This window comes from Taurulus bubalis (assembly GCF_910589615.1).
Source record: "Taurulus bubalis genome assembly, chromosome: 2".
Lineage (NCBI taxonomy): Eukaryota > Metazoa > Chordata > Actinopteri > Perciformes > Cottidae > Taurulus > Taurulus bubalis.
The window spans coordinates 5771691-5795788 of NC_136590.1; the positions used below are offsets into that span (position 1 = coordinate 5771691).

Genomic DNA, 24098 nt, shown 5'->3' on the forward strand with positions numbered 1-24098 from the left:
TGCAGAGATACAGCTTTTTTTTATTTTGGGTATGCATATTTTACCCAATAAAAAAATAGGATCGTTTTTAAGAGGTTAAAAACATATGAAATGCATGTTATAGTATACCTGAAAAATATAAAAAGACAAAAACATTTCACTATTAAAATAGATAATTGTTTGCTATTCGCTTTGATACATTATGTGATTATTATATGAATGTTATTGCGATGTGTTTGGGGCCAAATGCTAAATGATTATATTATTTGTACAATAATGATATTATAATGATGTGAGGCTGTTATAACATTCATGTTTCCATTCCTCTTTCTCGGTTTGCAGGTTAAATTCCCCCTAAAGCTTGCACGCTCTCCAAAACAACAACAACCGTTCTTTAATTATTGTTAATTCCTTTCGGATTCCTAATAATCAATTATCAATAGGGGTATCAATACCTGGTTGTGTCCACTCGGGTTCATACAACGGAAGTTCCCGTCCAGAGAAGTGAAAGCGGCTCCGTGCTGCGGCCCGCGCTGTGACGCGCGTGCACATGAGTCGTCAGTGACATTTCACGTTGTTTTACCAAGAATAAAAGAACATGGCGGCTTTGAACGTGAGAACAGAGAAGGGGATTCTGCCTCACAGGAATCACGGAATCAATATTAATCATCACTTTGCTTTATTAGTATTATTCGGCCTGTAATCCATGAAGTGGTTGAAGAGAATGGAGCAAAATCTGCGCAGGCTTTTATTTATTGAATGGTACATTTATTGTAATGTATATGTTTAATTCGTTTCTTGTTTTCTGTCAATGCATGTAAGATATATCGATGATGATAATTTGTATTCACAAAAGCAGATCAGATCTGTGCAGAAACAAAGGCGGCACAGCTCTTTATATTCACATTACTTCAGGGTGAAATAACTCAACTAACTATAAGTACCTGCAAATTAAAGTATCAAAAACAGATAATTGCTCAAAATATCCTGCTGGATCGACTTCGAAATAATAACTTCGTAAGAACTATAATGTTGTGTATGTACTGTTTGTTTCAGGAGAGTTGATACAATATATTCACTTATATGTCCACCTCGTGATGAAAGATTAAGAGATCAATACATTGAAGAAAGCTGACTCAGCAGATATTTTTGTGTTTGTTGTAACCTTTTATTCGTGTGACAGAAATTAAGACCAAAAACATATGACAATTTGTTGAAAGAAATACATGTTTATTGACCACAACACGAGATTTAAACGAAATGTTAAAAAAAACGCTTTCAAATCCACTGTGTGAATCATTAATGATAATTGTTATAAAACATACAATAATAACAACACCAAATAGAGAATAATCTTTTTTTGCACGTAATTTCAATCAGATAATTGAATTAAAAACTAAATAAATACATTGCATTGTTTCAAATATCCAAAATACAAAACGAGTTAAATAAAATATTTAAAATAACAATTGGTTCATTATGACGAATTAAAAACCTATTCAGTGAAACACATTTAATAATAATAAAAACAAGAAATGTTGTGTCTGCATTCCTTAAAAAGTCGCCATAAATATTCTCATTTTAATCACAAAATATTCCTATCGGACGAATCTGTGTTGATGATAAATACTGAGATGTGTTTCTGCTTTTATTTTACTACATGAATGTTGTGCATTACTGTATTAGGATGACATATTAAATGCAACATTAACTTCATACATCTTTAGGAAGTCAATTAGAATCCGAAATGTGTGGCTGCCATGATCATCACGGAGGTGGAGCTTTGACCGCGTGAAGAGCCGCTTTAGGTGCGTTTGGAAAATGAAAAGGTGCTCTGCAGGATAAAAGATGCGCTGCAGCTCTGCTCCAACAGAACAACTCTCCCCAGAGAATCCACTCTTCGCTCCACACAAAGGGAATTAGCAGCTCGATCAAAATGCTCAGCAGGATGTTGTTGGTGCTCCTGTCTCTCAGTCTGTTCAGTTCAGCCTCCTCGCTGAGCTGCAGATGGATGGAGCATAAATTCAGACAGCACAGTAGAATCTCTTTGGATCTCATAGAGATGATGGTGAGTCTTCTTTTGGATGTTCTTTAAAGTCATCGAATGAGTTTTGTTTTCTTCTGTTTACTTCATAATGTGTGTTTGTGTGTGATGCAGGCTCATAACTCCACTAACACCACTGAGGATGCTGAAGTGGACTTCCCTCATCGTCTATACAACCAGGCGTCCAAAGCATCAGTAAGTCATCCTCAACCTTTGTAGTAAACATCAAAGGTTAAACATGTGGTTAGATTTCATCTCCTTTTATGCAACAAATAGTTTCCACTGAAAAGTTTATCTTGTGTCATCTCTTTTTTTCATGTGAAAAGTGTCCTGAATCTGTTCCTGTTGTAACTTAATTGCTCTTCTTCTTCCAGGCTGTGGACAAACTCATCTTCACGGTTCAGATTCTGGAGGAGATGGCTGCCCTGTTTGAGGAGGACCACAGCAATGCATCATGGGAGGAGAGCACAGTGGACCACTTTCTCATAGTTGTAACCCAGCAGGCCGACGGCCTTCACTCCTGTGTAAGTAGAGACAACTTCATGTAACATTTAATTAGGTCTCTGTATGAATACAAGCCAGGTGAAATATGGATAATAAATAATACATAAAGCATAATAAATGTATCTTTAAACCTTTATTTTCCTCTAATGAATTTAGATTAAGAGTCACGGCCACAAGAAGAAGAACAAGAAGCTGCAGATGTATTTCAAGAGACTCTCACACATCCTGGAGCAAAAGGTAAGTCTGTCCTTCTGTCTATCAATAAATATATCAATCAATATACCTATCTCTCAGTATTGATCATGTTTTAATAATGATGACATTCTTGTGTCTGTAGGGCCACAGTGTTGAATCCTGGGAGCTGATCAGGAAGGAAATGAAAACCCATCTGATGAGAGCAGACCAGCTGGCTTCATCTCTCCTCAACTAAAACCTGTTCATCTCACACCAAGATGCTCATTTATGTGCTGACATGCAGTCTATTTATTTATTTATTTATGTATCCATATATTAACGTATTTATTATTGTATTAACGTATTCATTCATGGGATTTTTTACTACATTTGTATTGATAAAAATATACATTTATTTGTTTCTTTCTTAACTTATTTATTTATTCATGTGCTTATTTGTGAACTGTATTTAAAACAAGTTTTAAGTATTTATTTAATTGACAATTTATTTATTAAATTCTTTATTTTTCAAATTCTTTATTTATTACATATTTATTTATTTAATTATTGAGTTGTTTATGTATTTATGGATTGTGTCTTTGTTGATTTTGGAGCAACATTTTTTCCTTCTTATTTCACAGTCAATAAATCTTTTATTTCATCCAGTATGTGGACTTGTTGACTGTTGTTATTCCCGTCACATTAGCAAAAGGGATGTGCATGTTTCTTTTTAATGCGTTCAATCAAACAACATGAAGACATGAAGACATGTTTATTTATTAATTATTCTCAGTACAAGATGGAACTGATATAAAATCATCAGGTCAGAGAATTTAAACTGGAGAGTAATATGATAAGTAATTGTATCAGTACAACTTTAAACTTTTAAAATCTCACTTTTTTTACAGTAAATAATGAATCTGTCTCAAATGTCGGCGTCTTTGTTCTTTAAACTTCAAATCAGCATCATTTATAAAGAAAGTTACGGAGGTAACTACGGTTCTATGAATCCTGGATGACCGCCAGAGGCAGTGCTTAACACTGGATATCTTCTCGCGCATGTGCAGGTCAAGTATTTATAATAAAGTCACCTGTGACCTCGGATGACCCCCAGTCGGGTATAAGTTCCAGCGTCATCCTGAAATCAGTCGTGCGTAATCTTCTCGCGAGATCACGAGATTCTGAGTGACCAAGAACTCTGGTCACTCATCCAGTCATCCAGGATTCATAGAACCGTAGTTACCTTCATAACTTTTGTTCTATTTCATCCATCCTGACCACCAGAGGCAGTGCTTAACACTGGATGATTTATATCAACAGAGTCACGAGGAATCCCACGGGAACTATATCGCATGGCTCAAGCAGAGGGATCTGGACCAAGAACCACACCCAGTGGGTGAGGGGTGGCAACGTTCAGTATCTGTTGAATGTGCTGGGTGATGCCCATCAGGCTGCAGCACATATATCCTCCACGGGCACGCCTCTCAGGGTTGCCCTTGACGAATGGCCCCTTACACCGGAAGGCAGAGCACGGCCGTTCGCTCTGTATGCACAGGCAATGGCCTCCACTATCAAGTGGGACAGGCGCTGTTTAGAAAGGGCACAGCCCTTCTTAGGTCCATCATAACAGACAAATAACTGGTCCAACCGCTGCATGCATGCGGTGGCTTGGACATATGTTCCGAGGGCCCGCACCGGGGACAGAAGCTCTGACCTTCCCTCTCCCAATGGTGGGGTCAAACTGTCCAAGTTGGATAGGCTGGTTGAGATACGAGGGTGCCAGCACCTCTGGGAAAAAACGCTGCATTAGGCCAAAGTGTGGCACCCGAGTCATCTGAGTTCCACCTCAGACAGGATTCACTCACCAACAGGGCGTGTATCTCCCCTACTCGCATGCCGAAGGGATGGCAAGGAGAAAAACAGTCTTTGCACGAAGGAGCCTTCGGGGTGCTCGGAGGGCGCAGTCGCTGAGCCCCCTTTTAAGAAGAGGGATACCAGCCTGTGGCTCATGACCGTGTCATTTTCGGCTTTAGCAAGCTGCCATGAAATAGCAGCTAGGTACACCCTCAGGGTAGAGGGAGCACACCCGTAGCAGCTTTGCAGACCTGGTGATGAGGAACACGGTCAAGGTGTTGTCCGCCCGAACAAGTACATGTTTTCCTCTCAAGTATGGCAGGAAATGTTTGAGCGCTCGGTGCACGGCCCGAAGCTTCAGGACATTGACATGATCAACAAGGTTTTGAGCGGACCACTTCCCCCGAGCAGTCCTGCTCTGCCACACTGCCCTGAAGGGTAGGCATCTGTTGTGACAACTCCCCGACGGGATGGAACTACGCCAATGGGAATACACCTTGACAGGTATGCTTTCTCCCTCCACGGGGATAGAGCGATAAGGCAATTATATGACACCTCCACTGTCCTGTGCCTGTGGCACAAGCCGAGGCTGTTCAGCCACTTCTGCAAAGGAGCGCAGTGACAGCAAGTCCAGAGAAACAACAGCTAAGGCCGCGGCCAATTTGCCCACCCCCTCAGAAGAGGAGGCGGGCAGTTGCCCTCTCATAGTGGCTGCATCCAGAGCAACACTGGTGAAGGTTATGCTCTGAGAAGGGCTCAGAGAGCTCTTCCCTGTGTCACCCTGAGACCCCACTGGGCCACATAAGAAAGAAGGCGAGCAGTGTTCTGTGCAGCCTGAAATCGAGATTGCGCACAGATCAGCCAATCGTCCAGGTATGGCAGTATCTTCGCGCCTTGTAATTACAGGGGGGGGGGGGAGAAGGACAGCGACACACCCTGTGAATACTTGTGGGTAGAGGGAGAGTCCGAACGGAAGCACCCTGAACCAAAAATAACGGCCTTGGAAGGCCAAATGAAGGAACCGTCTGTGGTGAGGCATAACCGGAACCTGAACATAGGCATCCTTCAAGTTGACAGATGTGAACCGGTCTCCTCTGGACTCCAGTGAGCCAGTGTTTGAAACTGGTAGGTTATATGGGCTGGATTCGGCTGCTCTGACGGGGGAGGTCAACCTCCATCACGACCAATCTAGCGGCCCTTAATGTGCAAGGCATGATGCCGCAGTTCATGCACGGGTACTCCGAAAGACCCTGCCTCAGGTGCTCGAGGCCAAGACAAGGGGCAAAGGTCATGGCCGTTTTCAGGCTGGAGGGGCCATAAAGGTCCCACAGCCGGCAGGGTTAAACCTAACCACGAGTCTGAGGTGATACCGCCCCACAAATCAATGTGGATTACTAAATCAGTCTGAACGGGGCGCTCTGCTGACTGCTAGAGAAGAGGCAGGGAACAGTAAGTGAGAATGAGCGAGGACACGCTCCTCTCTAGTATGGTAGCGGTAATTACTGGTGTCCTAGCAGTAAGCCAAGCGAGAGCACTCTGCTACTGTGGAGATCAGTCCTGTGGAAACAGGTCAGACACGGTCTAGTGAGATGGGCGTCTATAGTGAGGGCACTCTTCACTTAGCTGTCAGAATTAGCGTGGTCTCAGTTAGCCTGAGTGGGGACACTCCGCTACTTATAACAGTTGCAATGTTACCGGACTCGATGCACACGCTCAGTATCGTCATCGACTTAATTAACCTCAGTAGCGTCCCGCCGAGTCAGCCTGAGCGGGACATTGCTCACTGAAAGCCGGCCGTGACAGTGTAGCAATCTCGCCACACCAAGCGGACGAGCTCTTGTTAGCACTTCACTTAATTAGCAGGAGCGAGAGCACTCTAAATCTTCTGTTTGATGTAAGATGATGATTATTATAATCAGCCAGAGACGACATCACAATATGTGCAGTCTGAAAACAAACTTAGAGCCGATACTATTGAGTGATCGAGGAAGAATATGAAAGTCAAAAAGTCTAACTATTATAAACGTATAATCATTTTCTTTTTCTGTATAACCATTGAACATATATACTGTTTGGTTTTTATTTCAATTATAGTTTGTGATAAGACCACATAAAATGCAAAGAATGCTATAAGTTGTATGTTTTCTAATCTTTTCTATATTATGGGTATTGTAAAAAGCTCTCCTGTGTAATAGAATACAGCAGCCGGTGTTACCATATTAGGCAACAAACCCTCAGTGGTTGACCTTAGAGACAGGATCTAGGATTGGCCCTTGAAGAAAAGGAGGAGGGGTTAAGTGTGTCTGTGAGGTACAAGAGCTGATGCACAGAGCAGGGGCACACAAAAAAAAAGGATTTTCACCAGAACTCAGTCTGAAAAAGAATTTCATCAGATCTCAGTCTGAATAGGGATTGCACCAGATTCTGAGAAAACTGGACTTAATATGCATCTTTTCTAGAAAAGGAGAAAAATCAGATTGGACGGGACAGGTCTCTAGCTTTACAGTCTGGAAGAAACTTCTGCTATCAAGAGAAGGGTGCCTGGCAATTTTGTGCAGGAGGAGAGAAGAGAGAAGAGGTGTTCATCCACCAGCTCTGAACTTAACCATTTCTCTTAGCTACTTGTGATTTTTAAACTGTTTGATTGAATTTAATTGTTTGTATGTAAGATAAACTTTGCATAAAACTCGGCCTTACCATTCATAAGGGACTGAAACCAAACCAAGGATTCTGGTTCTTTAAAACAATTTAAACCCTCTTTCCCTGTCCATCACCCGTGAGATACAGAAGTGACGACTGAATCTACCAAAGAGACTTAAGGTAAGTGTCTTTGGGTGAAGACTTTTGCAGTGTTTGTCATAATGATGAGATGGTGTCAAAATAGGTAGAGAGAAGGTATAGAGGATATACGTACTCGCTTGATAAGGGTTGAGTTGAGTTACAGCCCACCGCAGGGGACCTAGAGCGCAAGCTGTAAAACACCCTCGACAAAACCTATAACTTATTTTGAAAATAACAATTAAAACAATAAACAATTGTTTATGTGATGGGAATAAAAACAGTAAACAAGTCCACATATACGTATGAAATATATTTTTTATTGATTATAACATAAAAAAAAAAGTATTGCTCCAAAATCCACAAAACAATACATGATCAATAAATACACAAACAACTCGATAATTAAATATATTTATAAATAAAAGATTTGATAAATAAACAGGTTAATAAATAAATGATCAATTAAATTAATATTTAATGAAATAAATTACCAAATAAAAATAATAGCATGAACAAAGAAGCTTATGAATGAATATATAAATAACTTCATAAAGGACCAAATAAATAAATATGTTTATCAATAAATAAGCAAATAAAACATCCCATGAATGAATAAATTAATACAATAATAAATACGTTAATATATGGATACATAAATAAATAAATAGACTGCATGTCAGCACATAAATGAGCATCTTGGTGTGAGATGAACAGGTTTTAGTTGAGGAGAGATGAAGCCAGCTGGTCTGCTCTCATCAGATGGGTTTTCATTTCCTTCCTAATCAGCTCCCAGGATTCAACACTGTGGCCCTACAGACACAAGAATATCATCATTATTAAAACATGATCAATACTGAGAGATAGGTATATTAATTTATATATTTATTGATAGACAGAAGGACAGACTTACCTTTTGCTCCAGGATGTGTGAGAGTCTCTTGAAATACATCTGCAGCTTCTTGTTCTTCTTCTTGTGGCCGTGGCTCTTAATCTAAATTCATTAGAGGAAAATAAATGTTTAAAGATACATTTATTATGCTTTATGTATTAGCTATTATCCATATTTCACCTGGCTTGTATTCATACAAGCTTTAGACTAACAGTGACCTAATTAAATGTTACATGAAGTTGTCTCTACTTACACAGGAGTGAAGGCCGTCGGCCTGCTGGGTTACAACTATGAGAAAGTGGTCCACTGTCCTCTCCTCCCATGATGCATTGCTGTGGTCCTCCTCAAACAGGGCAGCCACCTCCTCCAGAATCTGAACCGTGAAGATGAGTTTGTCCTCAGCCTGGAAGAAGAAGAAGAGCAATTAAATTACGAACAGAAACAGATTCATTGCACTTTTCACATGACAATTAGATATGACACAAGATAAACTTTTCAGTGGAAACTATTTGTTGCATAAAAGGAGATGAAATCTAACCACATGTTTAACCTTTGATGTTTACTACAAAGGTTGAGGATGACTTACTGATGCTTTGGACGCCTGGTTGTACAGACGATGAGGGAACTCCACTTCAGCATCCTCAGTGGTGTTAGTGGAGTTATGAGCCTGCATCACACACAAACACACATTATGAAGTAAACAGACAAATAAACTCATGCAGTGACTTTAAAGAACATCCAAAAGAAGACTCACCATCCTCTCTATGAGATCCAAAGACTTATTACTGTGCTGTCTGAATTTATGCTCCATCCATCTGCAGCTCAGCGAGGAGGCTGAACTGAACAGACTGAGAGACAGGAGCACCAACAACATCCTGCTGAGCATTTTGATCGAGCTGCTAATTCCCTTTGTGTGGAGCGAAGAGTGGATTCTCTGGGGAGAGTTGTTCTGTTGGAGCAGAGCTGCAGCGCATCTTTTATCCTGCAGAGCACCTTTTCATTTTCCAAACGCACCTGAAGCGGCTCTTCACGCGGTCAAAGCTCCACCTGCGTGATGATCATGGCAGCCACACATTTCGGATTCTAATTGACTTCCTAATGAAAACATTTTCCCACAAGAAAAGCATGAACAAATATCACAGTAATGATATAAAGTAGCTTTCAACCAGTAACATTTACAGTGGTATTAACACATCTGAACAATATCTCACAAGTGTTACTGTTTATTTTACACATTATTTAAATAGACCTTGTGGTTGCAGAGATACAGCTTTTTTTTATTTTGGGTATGCATATTTTACCCAATAAAAAAATAGGATCGTTTTTAAGAGGTTAAAAACATATGAAATGCATGTTATAGTATACCTGAAAAATATAAAATGACAAAAACATTTCACTATTAAAATAGATAATTGTTTGCTATTCGCTTTGATACATTATGTGATTATTATATGAATGTTATTGCGATGTGTTTGGGGCCAAATGCTAAATGATTATATTATTTGTACAATAATGATATTATAATGATGTGAGGCTGTTATAACATTCATGTTTCCATTCCTCTTTCTCGGTTTGCAGGTTAAATTCCCCCTAAAGCTTTCACGCTCTCCAAAACAACAACAACCGTTCTTTAATTATTGTTAATTCCTTTCGGATTCCTAATAATCAATTATCAATAGGGGTATCAATACCTGGTTGTGTCCACTCGGGTTCATACAACGGAAGTTCCCGTCCAGAGAAGTGAAAGCGGCTCCGTGCTGCGGCCCGCGCTGTGACGCGCGTGCACATGAGTCGTCAGTGACATTTCACGTTGTTTTACCAAGAATAAGAACATGGCGGCTTTGAACGTGAGAACAGAGAAGGGGATTCTGCCTCACAGGAATCACGGAATCAATATTAATCATCACTTTGCTTTATTAGTATTATTCGGCCTGTAATCCATGAAGTGGTTGAAGAGAATGGAGCAAAATCTGCGCAGGCTTTTATTTATTGAATGGTACATTTATTGTAATGTATATGTTTAATTCGTTTCTTGTTTTCTGTCAATGCATGTAAGATATATCGATGATGATAATTTGTATTCACAAAAGCAGATCAGATCTGTGCAGAAACAAAGGCGGCACAGCTCTTTATATTCACATTACTTCAGGGTGAAATAACTCAACTAACTATAAGTACCTGCAAATTAAAGTATCAAAAACAGTTAACTGCTCAAAATATCCTGCTGGATCGACTTCGAAATAATAACTTTGTAAGAACTATAATGTTGTGTATGTACTGTTTGTTTCAGGAGAGTTGATACAATATATTCACTTATATGTCCACCTCGTGATGAAAGATTAAGAGATCAATACATTGAAGAAAGCTGACTCAGCAGATATTTTTGTGTTTGTTGTAACCTTTTATTCGTGTGACAGAAATTAAGACCAAAAACATATGACAATTTGTTGAAAGAAATACATGTTTATTGACCACAACACGAGATTTAAACGAAATGTTAAAAAAAAAACGCTTTCAAATCCACTGTGTGAATCATTAATGATAATTGTTATAAAACATACAATAATAACAACACCAAATAGAGAATAATCTTTTTTTGCACGTGATTTCAATCAGATAATTGAATTAAAAACTAAATAAATACATTGCATTGTTTCAAATATCCAAAATACAAAACGAGTTAAATAAAATATTTAAAATAACAATTGGTTCATTATGACGAATTAAAAACCTATTCAGTGAAACACATTTAATAATAATAAAAACAAGAAATGTTGTGTCTGCATTGCTTAAAAAGTCGCCATAAATATTCTCATTTTAATCACAAAATATTCCTATCGGACGAATCTGTGTTGATGATAAATACTGAGATGTGTTTCTGCTTTTATTTTACTATATGAATGTTGTGCATTACTGTATTAGGATGACATATTAAATGCAACATTAACTTCATACATCTTTAGGAAGTCAATTAGAATCCGAAATGTGTGGCTGCCATGATCATCACGCAGGTGGAGCTTTGACCGCGTGAAGAGCCGCTTTAGGTGCGTTTGGAAAATGAAAAGGTGCTCTGCAGGATAAAAGATGCGCTGCAGCTCTGCTCCAACAGAACAACTCTCCCCAGAGAATCCACTCTTCGCTCCACACAAAGGGAATTAGCAGCTCGATCAAAATGCTCAGCAGGATGTTGTTGGTGCTCCTGTCTCTCAGTCTGTTCAGTTCAGCCTCCTCGCTGAGCTGCAGATGGATGGAGCATAAATTCAGACAGCACAGTAGAATCTCTTTGGATCTCATAGAGATGATGGTGAGTCTTCTTTTGGATGTTCTTTAAAGTCACTGCATGAGTTTATTTGTCTGTTTACTTCAAAATGTGTGTGTGTGTGTGTGTGTGTGTGTGTGTGTGTGTGTGTGTGTGTGTGTGTGTGTGTGTGTGTGTGTGTGTGTGTGTGTGTGTGTGTGTGTGTGTGTGTGTGTGTGTGATGCAGGCTCATAACTCCACTAACACCACTGAGGATGCTGAAGTGAAATTCCCTCATCATCTTTACAAAGAGGCGTCCAAAGAATCAGTAAGTCATCCTCAACCTTTGTAGTAAACATCAAAGATTAAACATGTGGTTAGATTTCATCTCCTTTTATGCAACAAATAGTTTCCACTGAAAAGTTTATCTTGTGTCATCTCTTTTTTTCATGTGAAAAGTGTCCTGAATTTGTTCGTAATTTAATTGCTCTTCTTCTTCTTCCAGGCTGAGGACAAACTCATCTTCACGGTTCAGATTCTGGAGGAGGTGGCTGCCCTGTTTGAGGAGGACCACAGCAATGCATCATGGGAGGAGAGCACAGTGGACCACTTTCTCATAGTTGTAACCCAGCAGGCCGACGGCCTTCACTCCTGTGTAAGTAGAGACAACTTCATGCAACATTTAATTAGGTCTCTGTATGAATACAAGCCAGGTGAAATATGGATAATAAATAATACATAAAGCATAATAAATGTATCTTTAAGCATTTATTTTCCTCTAATGAATTTAGATTAAGAGTCACGGCCACAAGAAGAAGAACAAGAAGCTGCAGATGTATTTCAAGAGACTCTCACACATCCTGGAGCAAATGGTAAGTCTGTCCTTCTGTCTATCAATAAATATATCAATCAATATACCTATCTCTCAGTATTGATCATGTTTTAATAATGATGACATTCTTGTGTCTGTAGGGCCACAGTGTTGAATCCTGGGAGCTGATCAGGAAGGAAATGAAAACCCATCTGATGAGAGCAGACCAGCTGGCTTCATCTCTCCTCAACTAAAACCTGTTCATCTCACACCAAGATGCTCATTTATGTGCTGACATGCAGTCTATTTATTTATTTATGTATCCATATATTAACATATTTATTATTGTATTAACGTATTCATTCATGGGATTTTTTACTACATTTGTATTGATAAAAATATACATTTATTTGTTTCTTTCTTAACTTATTTATTTATTCATGTGCTTATTTGTGAACTGTATTTAAAAAAAGTTTTAAGTATTTATTTAATTGACAATTTATTTATTAAATTCTTTATTTTTCAAATTCTTTATTTATTACATATTTATTTATTTAATTATTGAGTTGTTTATGTATTTATGGATTGTGTCTTTGTTGATTTTGGAGCAACATTTTTTCCTTCTTATTTCACAGTCAATAAATCTTTTATTTCATCCAGTATGTGGACTTGTTGACTGTTGTTATTCCCGTCACATTAGCAAAAGGGATGTGCATGTTTCTTTTTAATGCGTTCAATCAAACAACATGAAGACATGAAGACATGTTTATTTATTAATTATTCTCAGTACAAGATGGAACTGATATAAAATCATCAGGTCAGAGAATTTAAACTGGAGAGTAATATGATAAGTAATTGTATCAGTACAACTTTAAACTTTTAAAATCTCACTTTTTTTACAGTAAATAATGAATCTGTCTCAAATGTCGGCGTCTTTGTTCTTTAAACTTCAAATCAGCATCATTTATAAAGAAAGTTACGGAGGTAACTACGGTTCTATGAATCCTGGATGACCGCCAGAGGCAGTGCTTAACACTGGATATCTTCTCGCGCATGTGCAGGTCGAGTATTTATAATAAAGTCACCTGTGACCTCGGATGACCCCCAGTCGGGTATAAGTTCCAGCGTCATCCTGAAATCAGTCGTGCGTAATCTTCTCGCGAGATCACGAGATTCTGAGTGACCAAGAACTCTGGCGGTCATCCAGGATTCATAGAACCGTAGTTACCTTCATAACTTTTGTTCTATTTCATCCTTCCTGACCGCCAGAGGCAGTGCTTAACACTGGATGATTTATATCAACAGAGTCACGAGGAATCCCACGGGAACTATATCGCATGGCTCAAGCAGAGGGATCTGGACCAAGAACCACACCCAGTGGGTGAGGGGTGGCAACGTTCAGTATCTGTTGAATGTGCTGGGTGATGCCCATCAGGCTGCAGCACATATATCCTCCACGGGCACGCCTCTCAGGGTTGTCCTTGACGAATGGCCCCTTACACCGGAAGGCAGAGCACGGCCGTTCGCTCTGTATGCACAGGCAATGGCCTCCACTATCAAGTGGGACAGGCGCTGTTTAGAAAGGGCACAGCCCTTCTTAGGTCCATCATAACAGACAAATAACTGGTCCAACCGCTGCATGCATGCGGTGGCTTCGACATATGTTCCAAGGGCCCGCACCGGGGACAGAAGCTCTGACCTTCCCTCTCCCAATGGTGGGGTCAAACTGTCCAAGTTGGATAGGCTGGTTGAGATACGAGGGTGCCAGCACCTCTGGGAAAAAACGCTGCATTAGGCCACAGTGTGGCACCCGAGTCATCTGAGTTCCACCTCAGACAGGATTCACTCACCAACAGGGCGTGTATCTCCCCTACTCGCATGCCGAACAGTCTTTGCACGAAGGAGCCTTCGGGGTGCTCGGAGGGCGCAGTCGCTGAGCCCGATTTTAAGAAGAGGGATACCAGCCTGTGGCTCATGACCGTGTCATTTTCGGCTTTAGCAAGCTGCCATGAAATAGCAGCTATGTACACCCTCAGGGTAGAGGGAGCACACCCGTAGCAGCTTTGCAGACCTGGTGATGAGGAACACGGTCAAGGTGTTGTCCGCCCGAACAAGTACATGTTTTCCTCTCAAGTATGGCAGGAAATGTTTGAGCGCTCGGTGCACGGCCCGAAGCTTCAGGACATTGACATGATCAACAAGGTTTTGAGCGGACCACTTCCCCCGAGCAGTCCTGCTCTGCCACACTGCCCTGAAGGGTAGGCATCTGTTGTGACAACTCCCCGACGGGATGGAACTACGCCAATGGGAATACACCTTGACAGGTATGCTTTCTCCCTCCACGGGGATAGAGCGATAAGGCAATTATATGACACCTCCACTGTCCTGTGCCTGTGGCACAAGCCGAGGCTGTTCAGCCACTTCTGCAAAGGAGCGCAGTGACAGCAAGTCCAGAGAAACAACAGCTAAGGCCGCGGCCAATTTGCCCACCCCCTCAGAAGAGGGGGCGGGCAGTTGCCCTCTCATAGTGGCTGCATCCAGAGCAACACTGGTGAAGGTTATGCTCTGAGAAGGGCTCAGAGAGCTCTTCCCTGTGTCACTCTGAGACCCCACTGGGCCACATAAGAAAGAAGGCGAGCAGTGTTCTGTGCAGCCTGAAATCGAGATTGCGCACAGATCAGCCAATCGTCCAGGTATGGCAGTATCTTCGCGCCTTGTAATTACAGGGGGGGGGGAAGGACAGCGACACACCCTGTGAATACTTGTGGGTAGAGGGAGAGTCCGAACGGAAGCACCCTGAACCAAAAATAACGGCCTTGGAAGGCCAAATGAAGGAACCGTCTGTGGTGAGGCATAACCGGAACCTGAACATAGGCATCCTTCAAGTTGACAGATGTGAACCGGTCTCCTCTGGACTCCAGTGAGCCAGTGTTTGAAACTGGTAGGTTATATGGGCTGGATTCGGCTGCTCTGACGGGGGAGGTCAACCTCCACCACGACCAATCTAGCGGCCCTTAATGTGCAAGGCATGATGCCGCAGTTCATGCACGGGTACTCCGAAAGACCCTCCCTCAGGTGCTCGAGGCCAAGACAAGGGGCAAAGGTCATGGCCGTTTTCAGGCTGGAGGGGCCATAAAGGTCCCACAGCCGGCAGGGTTAAACCTAACCACGAGTCTGAGGTGATACCGCCCCACAAATCAATGTGGATTACTAAATCAGTCTGAGCGGGGCGCTCTGCTGACTGCTAGAGAAGAGGCAGGGAACAGTAAGTGAGAATGAGCGAGGACACGCTCCTCTCTAGTATGGTAGCGGTAATTACTGGTGTCCTAGCAGTAAGCCAAGCGAGAGCACTCTGCTACTGTGGAGATCAGTCCTGTGGAAACAGGTCAGACACGGTCTAGTGAGATGGGCGTCTATAGCGAGGGCACTCTTCACTTAGCTGTCAGAATTAGCGTGGTCTCAGTTAGCCTGAGTGGGGACACTCCGCTACTTATAACAGTTGCAATGTTACCGGACTCGATGCACACGCTCAGTATCGTCATCGACTTAATTAACCTCAGTAGCGTCCCGCCGAGTCAGCCTGAGCGGGACATTGCTCACTGAAAGCCGGCCGTGACAGTGTAGCAATCTCGCCACACCAAGCGGACGAGCTCTTGTTAGCACTTCACTTAATTAGCAGGAGCGAGAGCACTCTAAATCTTCTGTTTGATGTAAGATGATGATTATTATAATCAGCCAGAGACGACATCACAATATGTGCAGTCTGAAAACAAACTTAGAGCCGATACTATTGAGTGATCGAGGAAGAATATGAAAGTCAAAAAGTCTAACTATTATAAACGTATAATCATTTTCTTTTTCTGTATAACCATTGAACATATATACTGTTTGGTTTTTATTTCAATTATAGTTTGTGATAAGACCACATAAAATGCAAAGAATGCTATAAGTTGTGTGTTTTCTAATCTTTTCTATATTATGGGTATTGTAAAAAGCTCTCCTGTGTAATAGAATACAGCAGCCGGTGTTACCATATTAGGCAACAAACCCTCAGTGGTTGACCTTAGAGACAGGATCTAGGATTGGCCCTTGAAGAAAAGGAGGAGGGGTTAAGTGTGTCTGTGAGGTACAAGAGCTGATGCACTGAGCAGGGGCACACAAAAAAAAAGGATTTTCACCAGAACTCAGTCTGAAAAAGAATTTCATCAGATCTCAGTCTGAATAGGGATTGCACCAGATTCTGAGAAAACTGGACTTAATATGCATCTTTACTAGAAAAGGAGAAAAATCAGATTGGACTGTCCCAGCCCTTAGGGGTTGGGACAGGTCTCTAGCTTTACAGTCTGGAAGAAACTTCTGCTATCAAGAGAAGGGTGCCTGGCAATTTTGTGCAGGAGGAGAGAAGAGAGAAGAGGTGTTCATCCACCAGCTCTGAACTTAACCATTTCTCTTAGCTACTTGTGATTTTTAAACTGTTTGATTGAATTTAATTGTTTGTATGTAAGATAAACTTTGCATAAAACTCGGCCTTGCCATTCATAAAGGACTGAAACCAAACCAAGGATTCTGGTTCTTTAAAACAATTTAAACCCTCTTTCCCTGTCCATCACCCGTGAGATACAGAAGTGACGACTGAATCTACCAAAGAGACTTAAGGTAAGTGTCTTTGGGTGAAGACTTTTGCAGTGTTTGTCATAATGATGAGATGGTGTCAAAATAGGTAGAGAGAAGGTATAGAGGATATACGTACTCGCTTGATAAGGGTTGAGTTGAGTTACAGCCCACCGCAGGGGACCTAGAGCGCAAGCTGTAAAACACCCTCGACAAAACCTATAACTTATTTTGAAAATAACAATTAAAACAATAAACAATTGTTTATGTGATGGGAATAAAAACAGTAAACAAGTCCACATATACGTATGAAATATATTTTTTATTGATTATAACATAAAAAAAAAGTATTGCTCCAAAATCCACAAAACAATACATGATCAATAAATACACAAACAACTCGATAATTAAATATATTTATAAATAAAAGATTTGATAAATAAACAGTTTGATAAATAAATGATCAATTAAATAAATATTTAATGAAATAAATTACCAAATAAAAATAAGCTTATGAATGAATATATAAATAACTTAATAAAGGACCAAATAAATAAATATGTTTATCAATAAATAAGCAAATAAAACATCCCATGAATGAATAAATTAATACAATAATAAATATGTTAATATATGGATACATAAATAAATAAATAGACTGCATGTCAGCACATAAATGAGCATCTTGGTGTGAGATGAACAGGTTTTAGTTGAGGAGAGATGAAGCCAGCTGGTCCGCTCTCATCAGATGGGTTTTCATTTCCTTCCTAATCAGCTCCCAGGATTCAACACTGTGGCCCTACAGACACAAGAATATCATCATTATTAAAACATGATCAATACTGAGAGATAGGTATATTAATTTATATATTTATTGATAGACAGAAGGACAGACTTACCTTTTGCTCCAGGATGTGTGAGAGTCTCTTGAAATACATCTGCAGCTTCTTGTTCTTCTTCTTGTGGCCGTGGCTCTTAATCTAAATTCATTAGAGGAAAATAAATGTTTAAAGATACATTTATTATGCTTTATGTATTAGCTATTATCCATATTTCACCTGGCTTGTATTCATACAAGCTTTAGACTAACAGTGACCTAATTAAATGTTACATGAAGTTGTCTCTACTTACACAGGAGTGAAGGCCGTCGGCCTGCTGGGTTACAACTATGAGAAAGTGGTCCACTGTGCTCTCCTCCCATGATGCATTGCTGTGGTCCTCCTCAAACAGGGCAGCCACCTCCTCCAGAATCTGAACCGTGAAGATGAGTTTGTCCTCAGCCTGGAAGAAGAAGAAGAGCAATTAAGTTACAACAGAAACAGATTCATTGCACTTTTCACATGACAATTAGATATGACACAAGATAAACTTTTCAGTGGAAACTATTTGTTGCATAAAAGGAGATGAAATCTAACCACATGTTTAACCTTTGATGTTTACAAAGGTTGAGGATGACTTACTGATGCTTTGGACGCCTGGATGTACAGACGATGAGGGAAGTCCACTTCAGCATCCTCAGTGGTGTTAGTGGAGTTATGAGCCTGCATCACACACACACACACACATTATGAAGTAAACAGACAAATAAACTCATGCAGTGACTTTAAAGAACATCCAAAAGAAGACTCACCATCCTCTCTATGAGATCCAAAGACTTATTACTGTGCTGTCTGAATTTATGCTCCATCCATCTGCAGCTCAGCGAGGAGGCTGAACTGAACAGACTGAGAGACAGGAGCACCAACAACATCCTGCTGAGCATTTTGATCGAGCTGCTAATTCCCTTTGTGTGGAGCGAAGAGTGGATTCTCTGGGGAGAGTTGTTCTGTTGGAGCAGAGCTGCAGCGCATCTTTTATCCTGCAGAGCACCTTTTCATTTTCCAAACGCACCTGAAGCGGCTCTTCACGCGGTCAAAGCTCCACCTGCGTGATGATCATGGCAGCCACACATTTCGGATTCTAATTGACTTCCTAATGAAAACATTTTCCCACAAGAAAAGCATGAACAAATATCACAGTAATGATATAAAGTAGCTTTCAACCAGTAACATTTACAGTGGTATTAACACATCTGAACAATATCTCACAAGTGTTACTGTTTATTTTACACATTATTTAAATAGACCTTGTGGTTGCAGAGATACAGCTTTTTTTTATTTTGGGTATGCATATTTTACCCAATAAAAAAATAGGATCGTTTTTAAGAGGTTAAAAACATATGAAATGCATGTTATAGTATACCTGAAAAATATAAAATGACAAAAACATTTCACTATTAAAATAGATAATTGTTTGCTATTCGCTTTGATACATTATGTGATTATTATATGAATGTTATTGCGATGTGTTTGGGGCCAAATGCTAAATGATTATATTATTTGTACAATAATGATATTATAATGATGTGAGGCTGTTATAACATTCATGTTTCCATTCCTCTTTCTCGGTTTGCAGGTTAAATTCCCCCTAAAGCTTGCACGCTCTCCAAAACAACAACAACCGTTCTTTAATTATTGTTAATTCCTTTCGGATTCCTAATAATCAATTATCAATAGGGGTATCAATACCTGGTTGTGTCCACTCGGGTTCATACAACGGAAGTTCCCGTCCAGAGAAGTGAAAGCGGCTCCGTGCTGCGGCCCGCGCTGTGACGCGCGTGCACATGAGTCGTCAGTGACATTTCACGTTGTTTTACCAAGAATAAAAGAACATGGCGGCTTTGAACGTGAGAACAGAGAAGGGGATTCTGCCTCACAGGAATCACGGAATCAATATTAATCATCACTTTGCTTTATTAGTATTATTCGGCCTGTAATCCATGAAGTGGTTGAAGAGAATGGAGCAAAATCTGCGCAGGCTTTTATTTATTGAATGGTACATTTATTGTAATGTATATGTTTAATTCGTTTCTTGTTTTCTGTCAATGCATGTAAGATATATCGATGATGATAATTTGTATTCACAAAAGCAGATCAGATCTGTGCAGAAACAAAGGCGGCACAGCTCTTTATATTCACATTACTTCAGGGTGAAATAACTCAACTAACTATAAGTACCTGCAAATTAAAGTATCAAAAACAGATAATTGCTCAAAATATCCTGCTGGATCGACTTCGAAATAATAACTTTGTAAGAACTATAATGTTGTGTATGTACTGTTTGTTTCAGGAGAGTTGATACAATATATTCACTTATATGTCCACCTCGTGATGAAAGATTAAGAGATCAATACATTGAAGAAAGCTGACTCAGCAGATATTTTTGTGTTTGTTGTAACCTTTTATTCGTGTGACAGAAATTAAGACCAAAAACATATGACAATTTGTTGAAAGAAATACATGTTTATTGACCACAACACGAGTTTTAAACGAAATGTAAAAAAAAAACGCTTTCAAATCCACTGTGTGAATCATTAATGATAATTGTTATAAAACATACAATAATAACAACACCAAATAGAGAATAATCTTTTTTTGCACGTGATTTCAATCAGATAATTGAATTAAAAACTAAATAAATACATTGCATTGTTTCAAATATCCAAAATAAGAGTTAAATAAAATATTTAAAATAACAATTGGTTCATTATGACGAATTAAAAACCTATTCAGTGAAACACATTTAATAATAATAAAAACAAGAAATGTTGTGTCTGCATTGCTTAAAAAGTCGCCATAAATATTCTCATTTTAATCACAAAATATTCCTATCGGACGAATCTGTGTTGATGATAAATACTGAGATGTGTTTCTGCTTTTATTTTACTATATGAATGTTGTGCATTACTGTATTAGGATGACATATTAAATGCAACATTAACTTCATACATCTTTAGGAAGTCAATTAGAATCCGAAATGTGTGGCTGCCATGATCATCACGCAGGTGGAGCTTTGACCGCGTGAAGAGCCGCTTTAGGTGCGTTTGGAAAATGAAAAGGTGCTCTGCAGGATAAAAGATGCGCTGCAGCTCTGCTCCAACAGAACAACTCTCCCCAGAGAATCCACTCTTCGCTCCACACAAAGGGAATTAGCAGCTCAATCAAAATGCTCAGCTGGATGTTGTTGGTGCTCCTGTCTCTCAGTCTGTTCAGTTCAGCCTCCTCGCTGAGCTGCAGATGGATGGAGCATAAATTCAGACAGCACAGTAGAATCTCTTTGGATCTCATAGAGATGATGGTGAGTCTTCTTTTGGATGTTCTTTAAAGTCACTGCATGAGTTTATTTGTCTGTTTACTTCAAAATGTGTGTGTGTGTGTGTGTGTGTGTGTGTGTGTGTGTGTGTGTGTGTGTGTGTGTGTGTGTGTGTGTGTGTGTGTGTGTGTGTGTGTGTGTGTGTGTGTGTGTGATGCAGGCTCATAACTCCACTAACACCACTGAGGATGCTGAAGTGAAATTCCCTCATCATCTTTACAAAGAGGCGTCCAAAGAATCAGTAAGTCATCCTCAACCTTTGTAGTAAACATCAAAGATTAAACATGTGGTTAGATTTCATCTCCTTTTATGCAACAAATAGTTTCCACTGAAAAGTTTATCTTGTGTCATCTCTTTTTTTCATGTGAAAAGTGTCCTGAATTTGTTCGTAATTTAATTGCTCTTCTTCTTCTTCCAGGCTGTGGACAAACTCATCTTCACGGTTCAGATTCTGGAGGAGGTGGCTGCCCTGTTTGAGGAGGACCACAGCAATGCATCATGGGAGGAGAGCACAGTGGACCACTTTCTCATAGTTGTAACCCAGCAGGCCGACGGCCTTCACTCCTGTGTAAGTAGAGACAACTTCATGTAACATTTAATTAGGTCTCTGTATGAATACAAGCCAGGTGAAATATGGATAATAAATAATACATAAAGCATAATAAATGTATCTTTAAACATTTATTTTCCTCTAATGAATTTAGATTAAGAGCCACGGCCACAAGAAGAAGAACAAGAAGCTGCAGATGTATTTCAAGAGACTCTCACAATTCCTGGAGCAAAAGGTAAGTCTGTCCTTCTGTCTATCAATAAATACATCAATCAATATACCTATCTCTCAGTATTGATCATGTTTTAATAATGATGACATTCTTGTGTCTGTAGGGCCACAGTGTTGCATCCTGGGAGCTGATCAGGAAGGAAATGAAAACCCATCTGATGAGAGCAGACCAGCTGGCTTCATCTCTCCTCAACTAAAACCTGTTCATCTCACACCAAGATGCTCATTTATGTGCTGACATGCAGTCTATTTATTTATCCATTCATCAAATGATTAATTATTGTATTAATGTATTCATTCATGGGATTTTGTATTTGCTTATTTATTAATAGACATATTTATTCTATTTGCTCCTTTATTAAGTTATTTATTTATTCATTCATGGGGTTATTTGTTAATGTTGTTATTTTTATTTGGTTATTATTTATTAACCTGTTTATTTATCTAATGTTTTAATATAAACATATTTCATTATTGAGTTGTTTGTGTATTTATTGATCATGTATTGTTTAGTTGATTTTGGAGCAATACTTTTTATGCTATAATCAATACAAAATATGTTTCATACGTATATGTGGACTTGTTTACTGTTTTTATTCCCATCACATAAACAAAAGGAATATTTCTTATTAATGCGTTCAACAAACAACATGAGTGTACAAGTACTACTTTTAAAATCTCTATTTCTTTCCCAGAAACTAAATCATGATTGAATCTCAAATGTCGGCCTCTTTGTTCTTTAACTTCGTCACGAATATCATGTCTGACCCATTTCCACAGAAGCCCAGTGCTCGCTGAAGCCTACTGCTATAGGACACCAATAATCACAGCTACTGCACTAAGAGAGTGTCATCGCTTCCCTCTCCTGGACAGACTGTGTCTAACCTGTCCCCACAGGACCGGTTTCCACAGTAGCACAGTGCTCTCGCTGAAGCTTACTGGTCAACCTTATCTCCTAAAAATTACGTTCCCCCAGAACAAACACGCATTCTCAATTACGTTTGATCAGAAACGTATCTCCTCCCTGATTATGTTTGTGTTTGACGTATTACAAATACGTTTATAATCGTGTGTTTGTGTTATTGTTTTCTTGCTTTATTTAAGCATATTTTAATTGCTAAACTCTGCGAAGATAAAAAAAAAAAAGGATTCCATTGCGGCAAGCTACGAGGGGCGAGGCCGGTCTGAAGACTGCTTGTCCGCCGTGTGAGACCGGTAACAGCCTCTGTCATCCTTGGTCTTCCCCGGGGTCTCCTACCAGTTGGACGTGCCAGGAAAACCTCTAATGGGAGGCGTCCATGAGGCATCCTGACTAGATGCCCGAACCACCTCAGCTGACTCCTTTCGACACAAAAGACCAGCGGCTCGATTCCAAGCTCCCTCCTGATGTCCGAGCTCCTTACCCTATCTCTAAGGCTGAGCCCGACCACCCTACGGAGGAAGCTCATTTTGGCTGCTTGTATCCGCAACCTCGTTCTTTCAGTCATGATCCAGAGTTCGTGAACATAGGTGAGGGTTGGAACGTAGACCGACCAGTAAATGGAGAGCTTTGCCTTCCGGCTCAGCTCCCTCTTCACCAGGACGGACCGGTACAGCGCCTGTTTTATTGCTGCAGCCGCACCGATCCGTCTGTCGATCTCCCGCTCCACCTTACCCTCACTCGTGAACAAGACCCCGAGATACTTGAACTCCTTCGCTTGGGGTAGGCAGTTTGTCCCCACCTGGAGGGAGCAATCCACCGGTTTCCGGCAGAGCACCATGGCCTCAGATTTGGAGACGCTGACTCTCATCCCTGCCGCTTCACACTCGGCTGCAAAACGCCCCAGTGAATGCTGGAGGTCACAGTCCGAGGAGGCAAACAGGACCACATCATCCGCGAACAGCAGAGAGGCGATCCCGAGACTCCCGAACGGGATCCTCTCCGCCCCCTGGCTGCGCCTAGATATCCTGTCCATGAAGGTCACGAACAGGACCGGTGATAAAGGGCAGCCCTGGCGGAGGCCAACACCCACCGGGAACGTGTCTGACTTACTACCGAGGATACGAACACAGCTCCTACTGCAGGCGTACAGAGACCGGATAGCCCATGCCAACGGGTTCGGCACCCCATACTCCCGCAGCACCCTCCACAAAAACCCCAGAGGGACCCGGTCAAAGGCCTTCTCCAAGTCTACAAAGCACATGTAGACTGGTTGGGCAAACTCCCAGGACCCCTCCAGTAGTCTTGCGAGGGTAAAGAGC

At 40.5% G+C, this 24098-nt stretch overlaps 5 protein-coding genes across 5 annotated transcripts; 3 read left to right on the forward strand and 2 right to left on the reverse strand.

The window, feature by feature from the left end:
- Positions 1-2041: 2041 nt before the first annotated feature.
- LOC306753374 (interferon a3-like) lies at positions 2042-2957 on the forward strand (the record flags this gene model as incomplete). Its single annotated transcript, XM_079237243.1, has 5 exons — positions 2042-2047; positions 2138-2218; positions 2398-2547; positions 2684-2764; positions 2865-2957. 5 exons carry the CDS (start codon positions 2042-2044, stop codon positions 2955-2957), a joined length of 411 nt encoding a protein of 136 aa, XP_079093369.1.
- Positions 2958-8053: 5096 nt separating this feature from the next.
- Positions 8054-9111, reverse strand: LOC306753375 (interferon a3-like; the record flags this gene model as incomplete). The annotated part of the gene is made up of 5 exons (XM_079237244.1): positions 8054-8146; positions 8247-8327; positions 8479-8628; positions 8812-8892; positions 8980-9111. The coding sequence occupies 5 exons, from the start codon at positions 9109-9111 to the stop codon at positions 8054-8056; spliced, it is 537 nt and encodes a 178-aa protein (XP_079093370.1).
- A 2412-nt stretch (positions 9112-11523) lies between these two features.
- Positions 11524-12528, forward strand: LOC306753376 (interferon a3-like; the record flags this gene model as incomplete). Its single annotated transcript, XM_079237245.1, has 4 exons — positions 11524-11529; positions 11969-12118; positions 12255-12335; positions 12436-12528. The coding sequence occupies 4 exons, from the start codon at positions 11524-11526 to the stop codon at positions 12526-12528; spliced, it is 330 nt and encodes a 109-aa protein (XP_079093371.1).
- Positions 12529-17591: 5063 nt separating this feature from the next.
- Positions 17592-18647, reverse strand: LOC306753377 (interferon a3-like; the record flags this gene model as incomplete). Its single annotated transcript, XM_079237246.1, has 5 exons — positions 17592-17684; positions 17785-17865; positions 18017-18166; positions 18346-18426; positions 18516-18647. The coding sequence occupies 5 exons, from the start codon at positions 18645-18647 to the stop codon at positions 17592-17594; spliced, it is 537 nt and encodes a 178-aa protein (XP_079093372.1).
- Positions 18648-21055: 2408 nt separating this feature from the next.
- LOC306753378 (interferon a3-like) lies at positions 21056-22054 on the forward strand (the record flags this gene model as incomplete). Its single annotated transcript, XM_079237247.1, has 4 exons — positions 21056-21061; positions 21495-21644; positions 21781-21861; positions 21962-22054. 4 exons carry the CDS (start codon positions 21056-21058, stop codon positions 22052-22054), a joined length of 330 nt encoding a protein of 109 aa, XP_079093373.1.
- Positions 22055-24098: the final 2044 nt, after the last annotated feature.